This window comes from Lonchura striata, chromosome 1, assembly GCF_050655825.1.
Source record: "Lonchura striata isolate lonStrDom1 chromosome 1, ASM5065582v1, whole genome shotgun sequence".
NCBI lineage: Eukaryota > Metazoa > Chordata > Aves > Passeriformes > Estrildidae > Lonchura > Lonchura striata.
The window spans coordinates 45072174-45086917 of NC_140703.1; the positions used below are offsets into that span (position 1 = coordinate 45072174).

Below are 14744 nucleotides of genomic sequence, written 5' to 3' on the forward strand. Positions count from 1 at the left end.
TGCGGGCGAGCCTCCCGCGCCCAGCCCGGGGCACTGTCCTTGCCTGGTCCTCCCGCAGCACAAAGTTCCGCGATGCTGCGCGCCCGCGGATGGGCGAGCAGCAGGAAAAAAGGCGGGGTGAAGGTGGCGAAAAAAAAAAAAAAAAGGAAAAACACCACAAACAAACAAACAAACAAACAAGCAAACCCAAAACCAAACCCCCCCAAATTGCAAAATGCGGGCACAGGCCGCGGCTCCGCGGCTCCGCGGCTCCGCGGCGCGGGCGCGCTCGGCGGCTGGCGGCCGCGGCGGTGCGGGCGGCGGGGGGCGCACGGCGCATGTCCGCCCGCGCCGCGCCCCCGGCAGACGCTGCCCCCGCCGCCAAACTCACCACCATCTTCTGCATGTGCAACACTCGCCGCCGGACGCGCTCCGCTCCCCGGCGATGGAGACTGCGGGAAAAATCCGCCGCGGCGGCATGGCTTGCTGAAGCGGCAGCCGGGAGAGAGGCAGGGCGCGAGCGGGAGAGGATAGCGAGCAAATTCTAAAACCAAACCACCAGAAAAAAAAATAGAAAAAAAAAAAGAATAAAAAGAAAAAGGAGGAAACCTCTCTTTTTCTCCCCTTCCCTTTTTTTTTTTTATTTTTTTTTTTTTATTCCTGGTTTTGTGTGTATCCTCCTCGCCCTCGATGCCTCTTTAAGCAGCATCCAGCGAGCGAGCGGGAGAAGGCGAGACAGAGAGGCAGAAGAGAAGATGAGGATAATTTGCAGACAGCTTGTCTTGTTGTTTTCTGGCTTTTGGGGACTAGCAATGGGAGCTTTTCCTAGCAGCGTGCAAATAGGTAAGCGCTGCATTGGGCTGCGTGCGTGTGTCCAGGGGTTCAATCCTTTGCGAAGTGAGTTGGAAAGGATGCTCTGAAGGCAGTTTTTGTAGATTTCTCCTGCAGCACCATCCCATTTCCGTGTCTGCACGAATCATCCTCGTGTTTCTGTATATGTGCCTCCGTGTGTCTGTGTGTAAATATTTCTGTGTGCGTTCGCGTGCGGGAAGGAGGATGCTTATCTTGTGCAGAACTCTTTCCAGCCCCGGGTGTGCGCTATCGGTAGGGCAGGAAGGGGCTCGGGGCTGATGCCCCTTGGCTGCTTCAGCCCCCTCCGGCTCCCCTTGCTTTTGCCTGACTCTCGAAGGATGACGAGTCCTGAGCACCGGAGGTTGCGGTAGCCGCCGGGGATGGGGGGGCTAAAAGGCTACACGGTCCTTCGTTCCTCTCTGTTGTTGGAAAGTTTAGGGTTTTGTAATTGTCTCCCTGGAGTCCTGTGCCCCATCCTCACCCCTTTCCCACCGCTTTCTGCTTCCCTCCTTTCGGACGTGTTTGGGATGGGTCGCAGCTATCTGAATTCTTTCCAGCTCAGCTCCATCACTGCATCATTTCTTGTGGACTTGTAAAGATGCTGCTAATAAGGGTGAGCTGCTCCCTGCCTGCACATGGCTGCAGAGGAGCAAAGTTCATTATCTTTCTCTTCAGTGCGGATTATCCTACGTCGAGTTGGTATTTCCTTTTTTTAATCCAGAAAGCATCGTTCCGCTTAATCAGCCCGCCACTTAACGTGAGAGGCTGTTGAGCAGCTGATTTACCAGTGTGTTCAGTATCAGGGAGATGGAGGCTAAACACTTTAAAAGGTCACTGTAATCATGACAAATCTGGGTATTTATGTATGAAAGGCTGAAAACTGAGAAGTCAGAAAAGAAGCATGAATACATCAGGGAGGTTAAAATCGATTGAGGACGGTGATTTAAGGGCAGTGGTTGTGATTATGAATACGATTAGTTCCTTATCCATTAAAGTCTTAGGACTTGCCTTACTGTGCAGCTTTGGGAGAGACAGTTGCTCGGTTTTACAAGACAGTAAGTGGCTTGCAAATGATTTACCCAGCTGCTTTTGCTTTTGCTTTTTTTTTTTTCTGTTTTTTGTAGGTGGTCTCTTCATCAGGAACACAGATCAGGAATACACTGCTTTTCGATTAGCAATCTTTCTTCATAACACCAGCCCCAATGCATCCGAAGCACCTTTTAATTTGGTTCCTCATGTAGACAACATTGAAACAGCTAACAGCTTCGCTGTAACAAATGCCTGTAAGTAAACATGCCACTGATCTGACTACCTTACGCATAAATTGCAGTGGAAAGAGCAGAAAACCACGTTATTATCTTGCATTATAAATACATCAGGAAGTCTGTCTTCAGTACAGATAGTCTTTGCAGAAGAGCCAAAGGGGCAGCAGTCCTTGTTAGTTCCTTAGTGGAGTAAAATCCCCTCTCCTGCCTTCTGCTGACTAACCTGATGTGACATTTACTTTAGTAAAAAGTAAGCTGCAGTATTACTGTATTTTCTTGCTTTCTGGTTTCTATGGAGATGAATTTTGTTGTTGTAAAGAAAAATTATGAATGTCTCAATAAGTGCACAAACCCCACACTTTTGTTTGCTTCTGTGCATGCTGTACCTGGAGTGTATTTGAAAATATATTATGTTTGTGCTCCCAAATGCTTTTCTAATGGCTGGAAAGGAGACAGGGAAGCAGTGGTGTGCAGGATAATATATCTGAGTTGCTTGACGCTGCAGTTGATCTGGTGATGTCACTTGAGGCAGCCCTGCTCTTATATTCTAGGTTGTAAATGTCTCTTACCATTTCGTAATGCATACATCCTGTGGATATGTCTCTGTGCATCCATACATTGGTGCCAAATCAAGTTAGTATCTGATCTACTTGATTTCACAGACCACCTCAACTGGAACAAATATTGTCGTCCTACTATGTATTTTATAAACACACACACACCCACATACACACAGATGCACATACACAATGAAAGGAAGACAGAGCAAGAAATGCCCTTAACAAATGAGGTAACGTTTATATTCTTTAATTTCTGTTTTTTAAAAAGTGACATATAATTAGCTGAACTTGCTACATTTCAGTCACCCCAGGTCTTTACCAGTAGTTGAAATACGTACTAGATATGCCTAATCTCTGAGAGGGGCAAAGCATTATTTCTATTTATTTTCATGTATGTCTGGCTTCTTAAAAGGAATTCATGTTATTATGTAAGAGAGTGGTGTACAGTGGGGCAAAGCTGAAGACTCTAGTAGTGTTACTACTTTGATGTTCGTATTTCAGGACTCTATAGGTTTTCCTCTGTAGCTCTTAAGTTTTTGAATCCCTCCTCTTCATTCAAGAGTGAATTGCCTCTGGAATAGATGCTCTAAGCGACATTGCTGAGCGAGTTTAAAATAGAAACATACTGGAGAATGTCTTAGTGTTCATTGTGCCTTAAAAATATGTGCTCTGTTTCTCTTCACTTTCTCACTGCCATCTCTGTGGCACTTTTTAATATGTAAACATACAATATGCTGTGCAGTTCTCATGAATAATTTATTGCGTGATTGCTAAATTTATTTGTACAAGTCTTTGCTACTTCAAGTTTCAGATGACCTTGCCACCTTGTTTAAGAGGAAAAGCTTCTGAGCTGCCAAAATGGCTCCATTCATTTTATACAGGAAAGAGTGATGTCCCATAAAGTGTGAATTCTGTATTAAGCAATGTGTTAGTTGTGTGTAGTGTGGAAATCAGTATCAAATTCCATAAGGTAAAAAACATTTCAAAAGATGCTTTGAAACTGGAAAGAATCAGGTCTGTGCAGGTGTAGTTCATTGAGAAAATATTACAGTTCATGTCAACTTTTACATGTCTTCCACGGAGACCAATGACACAGTAACTTTTTTAAACTTTAATTTTTAGTAAAAGAGGATGGGACTAAAATCAGTAATTTTAGGTGATAAAAGAGGATGGGACTAAAATCAGTAATTTTAGGTGAAGTCAATTATTCTAGATTTTACTTATGTATCTAGTTCCGACAATTTCTCAGGCTATTGCCACATTTTGGATTAAGGATATTGCCTAGTCTTTCAATTTGAACGTTAGTGAATTAATTCTGATTTGCGCAAATTTAAAATTGTCTAAAATTGGACCACTTTTCTCTGTAAAACTAAGCACCTTAAATTCAAAAAGTGTTTGCTCAAACCTTTGCTCATTTACACTATTTGCAGTAGATTCTTCTTTCATTCCAACCACCTTATGCTATTTTTGCTTTATATTTAGCTGAGGAGCACCTCTTCCATTATGTTTGCTGTCATTTATAGAAATTGTGATTCATAACCTGATCTTTTTTTTTCCTCTTTAAGCTGAACCCACTTTCGGTTCTAAAGTGTTTAATAGCTTTAGAAATTATCAATCCTTGTAATATGGGGGAGAGGCAGAGAAGAAAGAGAAAATTAAATTTATATGCTTATGTGTGTGTATGCTCATAAAATTCTGTACATCTGTATTAAATAAAAGTAACCCTAAAGGCCTTATTTACGTTTCTACTTGCCATTTAAATGCACATGTATTTTTGCATAAGTCCAAGTTTGCATTCATTTCATGTTTTGCAGTCTTGTGCCAATAATCTGACTACTTCTTCTTTTTAAAAATATAAGAATATTTTTAAATATAAGAATATATATAAGAATATATATAAGAATATTTTTAAACAGCAGATATTGTCCTAATGAAATGTAGGCAAACCGACTGACAACTGAATGAACATATCTCATGTTCCTTAAGCTAAATGTGAGCAGAATCCTGCAAAAATCAATTGTCTGATAGCTGGAGGACACTGGCTTCCATGTGATTGAATTTCCTGGCTTGACAGAGGCTTCTAAAGCGCAGATGTGCGAGTTTTTCTAACCTAATTAAAGAAGCCCCCACCATCAGCTCTGAATTAAGTGATTTCATGGTAATATGAAATGAAAACTCTTTGCTGAACCGCTGTGAAACAGTGAGTTTGGACCTTGCTATTGTGTATAAATTACTCAGAGCACATGTCCCCAAATATACAGCACAAAAGCCTGAGAGCTGCTGGACCAAGATGAATATTCATGTGAGTTCAAGCATAAAGCTCTGAGACATTATCAGTTTCCTCTATTTCTGTTTCCATTCCCTGCATAGGTTACTTGTGAAGATTCAGGGCCTGTCCTTTTGCATGTGTCAGGGACAGTAGACAGATTATTCCAAAGGATTATGGATGGCATGCTAGCAGGTAACTACCTGCAACACTAGCAAAACTTTAATTTTTTTTTATTTTCACTAGGTAAAAGACATACATCAAAATGTTCACCCAGGAATACTTTTGGAACTGGAAAAATTTTGTGTGTTCAATGTCATAGCTAATTGCCAATGGTTATTTTAAGCAGTTTTGTTTTCTTCAAACAGGTCTAGAACATTTGTATTTTATTTTAAATCTTGAATGTATATGAAACAGGTTGCCTTAGCAGATAGAATCCGTTGTGAGTTATCAAAATTGATCTGATCTATGTCACTTTGGAGGTTTCAGTCCTTTTTCTTTTCCCTTCACATTTGCGTGTTTTATTTAAACTCTGTTCATTTCTTTTGCACTACATACATTATTCAGAGAATCCCTCTTACTGACAGCGCTGAAATTATTCAAAAACATGAATAGTACAAGATTCTTACTCATCAGAACACAATACACCAGAGCTGAAACATTTGTCTATTGGCATACATTGTTCTGCCACTTATAAGCAGGAAATTCTGCTCATGATTAGAAATCTACCTGATTTCAGTTTGATTTCAGATGTTGGAGCAAAACATTGATTTTTGGAGAGGATTGTATGTATTTATTCTTTAGCTGAATGCAAAATAATTTTCTTCCCTCCCTGTACCATCTATATAGTACATTAGTATATCTCAGCATCGCAGTCAACATTAAACATGCTTGAGTACTTATGAGAGGTAGTGCTATGATTTTACAAAGAACTATTTGCCTTTCAGCTCTTGTCTTGTGGTTGAGAATTTTTCTGTTGAAGTTGGAAAAATCCTTAATCTGTAGCATCTTGCAGTTCTTGAACAGAGTTAGGCTAAAGGGGATGAAGAGAGATTGATTCCAGTCTTTCATTAGTGTTTTATACTAAAAGTAAAGCTTTTCTCTTTGAGTCTGTTTGACTTCATGTGTATTCTGAGATTAATATATACCTAATAAGTGTAATTTAGAGAAAATGAGGCACTTCCTTCCTCTTTTGCACAGTTCTGTTCTTACTAGATTTTAATCCCAGTAGATGCAAATCTCCCAAAGCATAATCTTGTTTACGTGCTACATGGATGAGAAGAAAAGCCTACTGGAATTAAAAATTTTGTATCTTGGAATGACTTTCCTCTTTCTCCAGGAGTTAGTGTTTTTGACTCTTGTGCCCTCTAGATTTATGTGAGGTTGATGACCTGAAATTGGAGGGCCTGATTCTGCCTCACTAGTGAGAATGCATTTTCTGGGGAAGATCTACTGAGGCCAGAGGCAGCCCTGAGGTCAGACAGGAGCCTCCCTTGTCACTCTCACCTCTCTGTGTGTTTGTCTCTGGGCATGTGCATGCTCCTGAGGGGAGAGGCAATGTCATTTTGGAGTTAACTTTCTGCTGAGAACTCCAGAAACCTGAGGAAATAGACTCACACATAGTATTGCCCTTATATTGAGACTATCTGTCATTTTACCTACAGGAGTTTCAACTTTGATTTTCTCAGCTGCATCATAATGGGATTTTCATTAAATTTGGTTATTAATTCTGCTTTATAATTGCAACTCAATTTAGCAATAGAAGCATAACCTTGGTTGAATAATCAGTGTCATTTAAAACCATGGTGTTCTTTATTTAGTAAGTGAGGTTTCATACATCAGCATGGTGTTTTGCTATCAAGAGCAGTGCAGTATTCCCAAGGATGCAGTTTGGGGTGTGTTGGGAGTTATCATACAGTCAGGTTTTAACTGCAAAAGCAAACAGTGTACTAGTTGGTTAGAAAGATGGAACTAGATTAAAATTTACCCTTCTAAGGTAGGTTCGATTACAAAAATAATTTTTAAGTGAGTGTTTTGCTTTAATACGCAGAATTTATCTCAAGTTAGATTCCAATTATGAAAACAATTTCTCTTAACACTTTTTATTATTAGGCTTGCTGATGGAATCAAAGAATGTGTGTGTACTTGGGTGTCATCTGCCATAAGAAGAATTCTGTATATTTTTTAGAGATAAGAACATCCATATTCAAAGAATTTCATAGCTCTAAATGTGATATTTGTAAATAGCCATACAACAGAGAGAAGATGAACTGTCAATATCTCCACTCCATAAGAGTCTGGTTTTAATTTTCAGGGTTAGTGTTGGGAAAATAAATGATGGGCCTTTGCTGACATACAGTCAGATTCCTACCCTGGAAATCCAAAACATTCATTTCCCTGGCATTTGTTCTAGCATGTTACTGGACTGACTAAAACTTTAAACTCAAAAGCTTTATAGTAGCCTATAGAAATAATTTAATGTTCATTTCAGAAGATTGATAAGAAACACTGTATTTCTTCATTCCTTTTGCAGTAGGCAAAGCAGTGCAGTTCTTCTTGTGTAGGACAAAGCACTTTAACAAGTAAATTAAATTGATTAACTTGAGCTTTATCATTGTGATCTAAGTTTGTATGCTAGTCAAAATAACTCATGCATTTCATTTTTAGGTCTTAATTGTTTTGAGACTTGCTTGTTCATGAGAAGGGAAGACGTCTGCTTTGATTTCTTAATGGTTTTAGATACTACAATGAATTGTGCAATGCCAGATTGTGAGCAGGTGAAGTTCTTTGGATTTAAACATGTTGGACCAAGTAATAATTTCTCATAGTTCCTATTCCTTAATACCTGACTGATTTAAGGGTATGAAATCTCTGCTAGTGCAAAAGTGAAGATGTCCCTGTAATTGCACCAGTGTAATTATAGGGAAAATTGGCCTGTTCTCTGGATTTCCATTCTTCCAGGCACTTAGCTTGAGGCAAAGATTTTGGACTAGTACAGCACAAAGTCTGCTTCTGCAACTGAGGTGAGCACACCAAAGTTATGTGGTAGGACACAAAGTCAAACTAGATAATTTATTTCTGTGTAAATCAAGATTTGTTCTGAATTTTGGAAAATAAATTTACTCAAAAGTATCTGATGGCAGTGTCTTGTTTTGAAATTTTGGCTTCACTTTTAATCATTTTTTCAGAAATTTTAACATCTTCCTCTATCTAGTTCAGGTTCTTACTACATTTTTGTTGTTATTATGGTTTATGTAGATCCTACTGGCTTTTATCAATGTTGATATGGATTCAGTTGTTTGTCAGTGCAGTTATATCTTGAGTTATCTCAAAAATTCTATATTGGCGATTGTCTGCTTTCAGGCACTCAAGATCAAAAAGAAAGGCTACCCTACATTTTGGCACTCAGAGATATTCTAGTGTTTTCTGGAGTCCTTAGCAGCACCTGCCTTCCTGTTGGGAACTGCTTCCTGCTGAGCACTTGGGAAAATCTGTCCTCCTCTGTGCAATAATGCATGGAAAAATGTTTTCTGTTGGTGCTGGTACTTCCTTGTGAGGACTGTGTTTCTTCCCTGCTCGTTTGCCAGATAAAGTCTGCCTAACTTGTACAAATAATTGCAAGTTCTGTATGGTGAGAAGATGGAACCAGAGTGATACATACCCCTCACCCTTGGCCTGGCTGCACACTGGAAAGACTGGACATTCTTCCTCTTCACCAGTTCCTCCAGAGCTGACTATAGCTAAGTTTTATGTTGGACTCAACTGGAAATACCTGGATAGTTACAACAAAGCTACTGTAATGGCTGGATTTTGATCAGCTATGCTATTATTAACAATCTCCAATGCAAACACTGGCCCTTGTCCTGAAGGTTTTTTTTTTCCCCCAGGCAGAGCTGTTTGTGATTTAAATAGGGGATCTACCTGAGCAGTGATTGCAGAGTTTGGAACTCCTTAAAAAGAAGTAGTAGGAATCCACTTTATTTACAAAGGGAGCATGTTCTCATTTTTTCATCTCATAGCTCAATTTTTTAAACGTACTAAATTGCTTAACTCCTGTTATTTTTAAAACCCAAAATGTTTAGCAATTGGACCCCTGGTACATAATTGCCTGTTTACAAAGAAAGTCAGTTGGGCTACTGTTTTCTTGTGTTCCACAGGCTATTTCAATGTTGTATTTATATGCAGCAATTGCTCCTGAAGCATGCAGGTTTGTGCAGTACCTTTCACTATATTCATAACCAACACGCAGGGCTTTTTTCCTGTAAATACAAATACAGCCCAAAAAAAAGAAAAAGTACTTATGCTTTTCGCTATATTATTTATTAGGCTAATTGTTGGAAAAGGCTTTAAACACATTTTGAAGATGTATTAAAATATATAATTATCTAACTACTCATAACAGCTCTCTGTTTCTTGCTTTCAGACCCTCTGTGGGGTATAGATCCTGTGCCATCTCTGCATGCACTCTCTTCCAGTTGCTTCTGTGGTGTATTTTCATAATGAACTTCTAATCCCATAAAAATACAACTTTGTTTTTGTTTTTTTTTTTTTTGCTTCATCTTTTTATCTTTTTTTAATGTTTTTAATGTAAAGTTTAGATATGCCTAGTGACTATCCATCAAATTTTAGGAAAGTTCACAGGTAGAGAGTTAACTGCTGAAAAGAATTGAGACCTTTATGCTTTGCTTGCCACAGTTTTCAAGGATATGGAATTTACATCTTCACATTGTGGTGTAAAAGATGATGCATATGTTCGTATTAGAAACTATCATGCAAAATAGTTAGGAATTATTATAAAAATAATCATTTTTTGTTAATTTCTTTCTCAGTTATGCATTATGCTTCATTTTTCATTATTGTCAAGGTCCTCTCCCAACCCAAACCATTCCATGATTTCTTTTTGTTAGTGATTTCACTTATGTCACCATGTCAGGGTCAGATCTGTTTTCCCAGTAGGAAAAGCGATTCATATAATAGATATTCAAGGTAAAAACAGCAGAAAAAGGAAATTCTTGTAGAAAAGAAAGTGCAAAATGTAGCACATTATTTGTCCCCAGAAGCTTCCTGTGCTACTTTAATACTCCTGACATTCAGTAGAGGTGTTTCACACTACTAGTTAATGTGAGATATGGATCTGGATGATGCTATGTTAATGCTATGTCTGGAAAACATTGAGTATAAGGGAGAAAGATTTTATCAAACACAGATACATTCACATAAAATGCAGGAGAGAAAGTTATAATAATTTTTAAGTGGCGTGTAGCTATCAATAAACAGGTCTCTGTTTTCTTACCTAAGTTGATGGGAGGAAAAGGGAAGAAGCTTTTACAGACCCTCAGGCTCAGCAGAGTAGTGTAGGATCTTCTTTCAGTGATTTCCTCCAGGTTTTCTGTATGGATCTGTCCTGGAGAGGTTTGCTAATAAAGGCCTTCATCCTTGATAATTTCCATTCATTTAAACTGAGAAGACTGTTTAAAAGTGGGCATTTCAAAAACACTGCAGCTGGAAGGATAATTTCCTTTAAAAATCAATAGTCATGGGCTCTTGGCTGAGTCAGGAGTTTTTCTCACTTCCCCTCCAAGTAGAAAGCACAAGCCAAATAAAAATCTGGGTTTTGGGGCTGTTTGCATACCCTGTTAACACTCAATCTGTTTGTGTGGCCTGCAATTGAGAGCTGGTTAGGGGTTTTTCTTTTTCATGTCCCTTGTTTAAAAAATAGTGTCTTTGGTCAGCTTCTCTGAGGAGGTAAAAGCAGCAGAGTAATACTGTATGATACGTTATTGTATAGATTAATTAATAATTAGAGTTGCTGTCTGGAGGCACAAACAAAGATTCAAGAAAGAGAGCATAAGAGGTGTGGAGGTGTACTGGGAGGACCTTCATTGGCATTTGCTGCAGAATTACATAGATCCCATGAAAGTGTGTGTCTGGAAGGTCAGATGTGGTGCCAAATGGAAGTGATCCAAGTTAGAAGTCCTTAGAGATGATGTAGGAAGGATGTGAGAGCAGTGTGAGGGAGGAAATGTTGACTGATGGCTACGAGCATCATTGCTTCAACAAAGAAAAAGTAAAGGTCACCAAGTGAGTGGGAGTGTGGATAGTATGCAATAATGTCCACAAATTAAGGCTAGATGGGGCCATTTTTGTCACTGAGTGGGGCCATCAAGATTCTTGTCAGCCAACCTCAATACCTTTATTCAGCCTGTAATTTTTTTTCCTGAATAAATCCAGTATTGACTTGAAGACAGAAAAAAAATCTCAGGCAAATGTCATGTCATGTCATCAAGACTTCATTGGGATATGTCATCCAGTGTCTTTATCTGTCTTGAATGTAGGAGCCATAAAGAGTAGGCAAGGAAAAGAAGTACTGAGTTTGTTTTTGGCTTTTACTTTAGAGGGATGTGATAATCGGCATGATCTTCATCCAGTTGTCAGAGTTGTGCAGCTCCCAGAGCCCCTGAGGTTTGTTCTGGATGGCTGGAACTGTGTCTTGCCAGCACAGAAAGGTGGCTTGGGACACCCTTAGTAGCATGGTTTAGTTATGGCAAGATGTGTAAGGACTTACCGGGACCTTTTTCAAGTTCCCTTGAAAAATGCTTAGGGTGGACACAAATGGTAGGACTTTTTCCCTCTCATAAGAGAAAAACATCTCCTAACCCCAGCAGGGACTGTGGCTTGAAGCAACAGTAATATAAGCTTGGTAAATGTGTTCCAAGACCACTAAGTACATTTCTGCTAACGAACATGTGCTAATCCCCATTATTTGTATTCACTGACTCATCTACCTACAAATAAAACTTAATGGTCATATATGTTACCATATATTTCACTTTCTGTGAGCCACAGAGGATGTGAATCTATTACTGCTTTCACCTGGAGGCTTTGGGCTGTTAGCTTAAGATATCAAGAGTTATGAATTTAGCTTTGGAAATCCCTAGTTTCATCTGCTTTGTGTGTCAGATGAGATTGCAGCCAGAACACAAACATGATGATGAATGAGATTTAAAACACAAGAATATTTGTAGAAAGCAAAAGACTGAATAAAGGGATACAAGAAGTGCTCCCATAGCTGTCTTTGATGATCTGTTGCAGCATTCTGAATAGCAGATGTATATGGAAAGAATAAAAAAGAACAAACCCTTTCTTTCCTGATATTAAGTCACTAAAACAGGGACAAGTAGTAACAGAAGACCTCAACAATTAATTATGGTTGTAGTAATAGCTGTATTTACAGCATTCTGTTTACTCCATCCATTAAATGCTTTACTTAAATTATTTATTATTCAGTTATTATTGAAATCAGCTGGAAAATGTAAAGGTCTTTTCAGATAACTCTGAAAAAGAACAGGCACAGTGTGCAGCACATAATTGACAAGGTTTCGGCAGGTGCTGCGTGAGATGATTTTGAACCCAGGTGAGAGCTGGGTCTGCCTTGGTTCTTCAGGCACCTTTGCAGACTCAGAAATGAGAGGTTACCCAGAGTAAGGACTTAAATTTAGAGTTGGGATCTTGACCCTGAAGTTGCTCTTTGCCCTCCGTGGACGTCCAGCTGGGTGGAAGAAGAGCTTCAAGATACTTCAGGAGCCATGTATTAAAGAAACATCATTATATGGTGTTGGAGAAAGAGGATTCAGAGGGAAGAGAACGGACTGACATGGAGCACTTCTTGATGAATGGGGAATCTTCTGAATTTGAAAAGAACTGTAAGGTGTGGCTGGTGCTTGTGAACCAGGCATTATAACTGGTGAGAGCTGACATGACTTTAAAATGCTTTAGGGTGAACATGTGGTTGTGACAAGCTGAAAACTTAGTACAAAGGGGTAAGTAACACCTAGACCAGACATCCAGTGAAGCACAGGAGGAGTAATGGAATAGCACAAGACTGAAAAATACTCTTCCAAGGGACAAAGAGAAAATTCTGTTCACTTCCATCATCTATCTTCTCTCTTCTATTCTGGTTTTTATTGATACATGCCCCAGCTTTACATGACAAAATAGGAGCAGTTTTCAAGAAGCACCAGCAGTGGAAGCAGTTGACATGGTGCTTCCCATGCTGTGCACCACTGAAGAGGATCCAGGCATCCCAGAACCAAAGTCATAATGTCCCAATCCTACCCCACAGCTAGGGACAGGCTGTTGTGGCTTCTGGGTTCAGCACCAGAAGCCAAGGCAGCTTATTAGCTCCTGTAATGTATTGATTGCAGATAACTGTCAGCTTAACTACTGCAGGGAAAGGAAGGAAAAGGAGAGTATAAAGCATTTGCTTCTTGGTCACAAACAAAAAAAAAATTGCATATGTCCTCAGAAAAACTCTGCCTGTTTCTGTCTCTGTCTTACTCCCCCAAGTCAGACTTGGACTTCATTATGTGCAACATTTTGAGGGAGTGGTGGTGCTGTACCACAAAAAACAGTTCATGCAGATGAATTGAGTTGCTTCTCTCCATATTTTTCTGGGTCTCTAACAGATGTTGAGGGACTACTGTTTTTTCATTTTTTGATGAAAGGACCAGAAAGCCCATCATTCTTTCAAGTTACTGTTTATTAAGGGAATCTCTTGTTCTTCAGAACAGCTGTCAGGCACCAGGACTTCACAACTTAATAGCATTTTCTTTGTCAGCCTTTCACATACTATGCTAAATGGGAGGCTAGCAGAAAATCCTTTGAGCAATTACAATAATAGGATAATAATTATTGCAGTTCCTTGCCCTTATATAGTGTCTGTGAAATTAAAATGATCCAGCATAATGTTATCTGTTTGAAAAGGTGTGGATATCCCCTGTCAGGAGCATCACCTTGAGAAACTGCTCTCCAGAGCCTCACCTTCCTGCTACCTTGTATTTTATATGGTAAAGCAGGGCTGTTCTGCCACCTTCCTATCCATGTCTGTGAGCAATTCACTGCACAAATGAAGTCATGAAAGAGGATGTGAATGAGAGGACTTGGCACCATGAAGATTTTTTCCTCTTGTGCCTATAAAAGACAGGAGAACATTAAAGGATAATCTCTCCTAATCAGTGGGAACATGCTTACATAAGATATTTTCCTTTCTTGACTGCACATCATGTAGGTCTTAGAAGTACTAGTTAAGTGAGTGAAGTGTGTGCCACCAAAAATGTAACATACTCGTATAGCTTTAAGCCTGTTGATTTCTTAAAAGATGTGCATTACAATAACGTACTGCCTTCCTGCCTGGGAAATTATTGTCTGCAAACTGTTGGATTATTGGCACAGTAAGTTAGCAGTTTCTGTCTATTGAAATAAAATCCCTCAGGGCCTTTTCTTGGCCTCAATAAAAGTGTTTCACATTTAATTAAAATTATAAGGTCAATAATGTCAAACTTTCAAAACTTTGTATCTATTGTTAGTGCTGTGATGATGGTAAGTTCCTTACAGTATGTGACCATAATAAAGGGGTACTATAGTTTTGTCACTAAGACAAAACCAGGAAAGTCATTAAAATCCTAGGGTTTGGGTTTTTTTTTTTTTTTTTGCTTGTTGATACAGACTTTCCACACTTAGAATAATGTACAATTCCAGAGTTTAGTGAGAACCTGCCTGTTTTTCCACCTCTCTCAGCAGACAGAGATGGCAGCATTCAAAACCTGTCAGGAACAAAGCAGACTATCTCCCTGTACCTGTAGCATGGGTGACTGAAATAATTCTCTGTCACTTCCATTAATGTGTCTATCCTGATGCATGACTTCAAGGGAAAAAATAATGCCTCAAACTTCCTAAAGTCCAGGATGTACCACAATTCTCCTGTCTATATAGCCAGTTGTTACCCATAGTAGACCTCCATTGAGGGCAGCTTGCATGTGGTCA

At 39.4% G+C, this 14744-nt stretch overlaps 1 protein-coding gene and 1 long non-coding RNA gene across 13 annotated transcripts in view; both read left to right on the forward strand.

Annotated features, from left to right (window-relative positions):
* Positions 1-379: 379 nt before the first annotated feature.
* Positions 380-14744, forward strand: part of GRIA4 (glutamate ionotropic receptor AMPA type subunit 4) — a 212006-nt gene continuing 197641 nt past the window's right edge. For 11 of the 12 annotated variants that reach the window (XR_014958693.1, XM_021529343.4, XM_021529348.3 and 8 more), the window contains exons 1-2: positions 380-822; positions 1956-2114. Coding sequence is in view for 10 of the 12 variants with exons in the window: in XM_021529343.4 (XP_021385018.1) it covers positions 735-822; positions 1956-2114 (247 nt within the window). In the remaining 2 variants the exon portion in view is untranslated. Of the gene's footprint in view, positions 823-1955; positions 2115-2556; positions 2887-14744 lie in introns of those variants that run through there. The other variant, XM_085593411.1, reaches the window with a different exon arrangement.
* Positions 3686-8054, forward strand: LOC110470021 (uncharacterized). The gene is made up of 2 exons (XR_014958712.1): positions 3686-3812; positions 3851-8054. It is a non-coding gene; the product is annotated as an uncharacterized LOC110470021 (long non-coding RNA).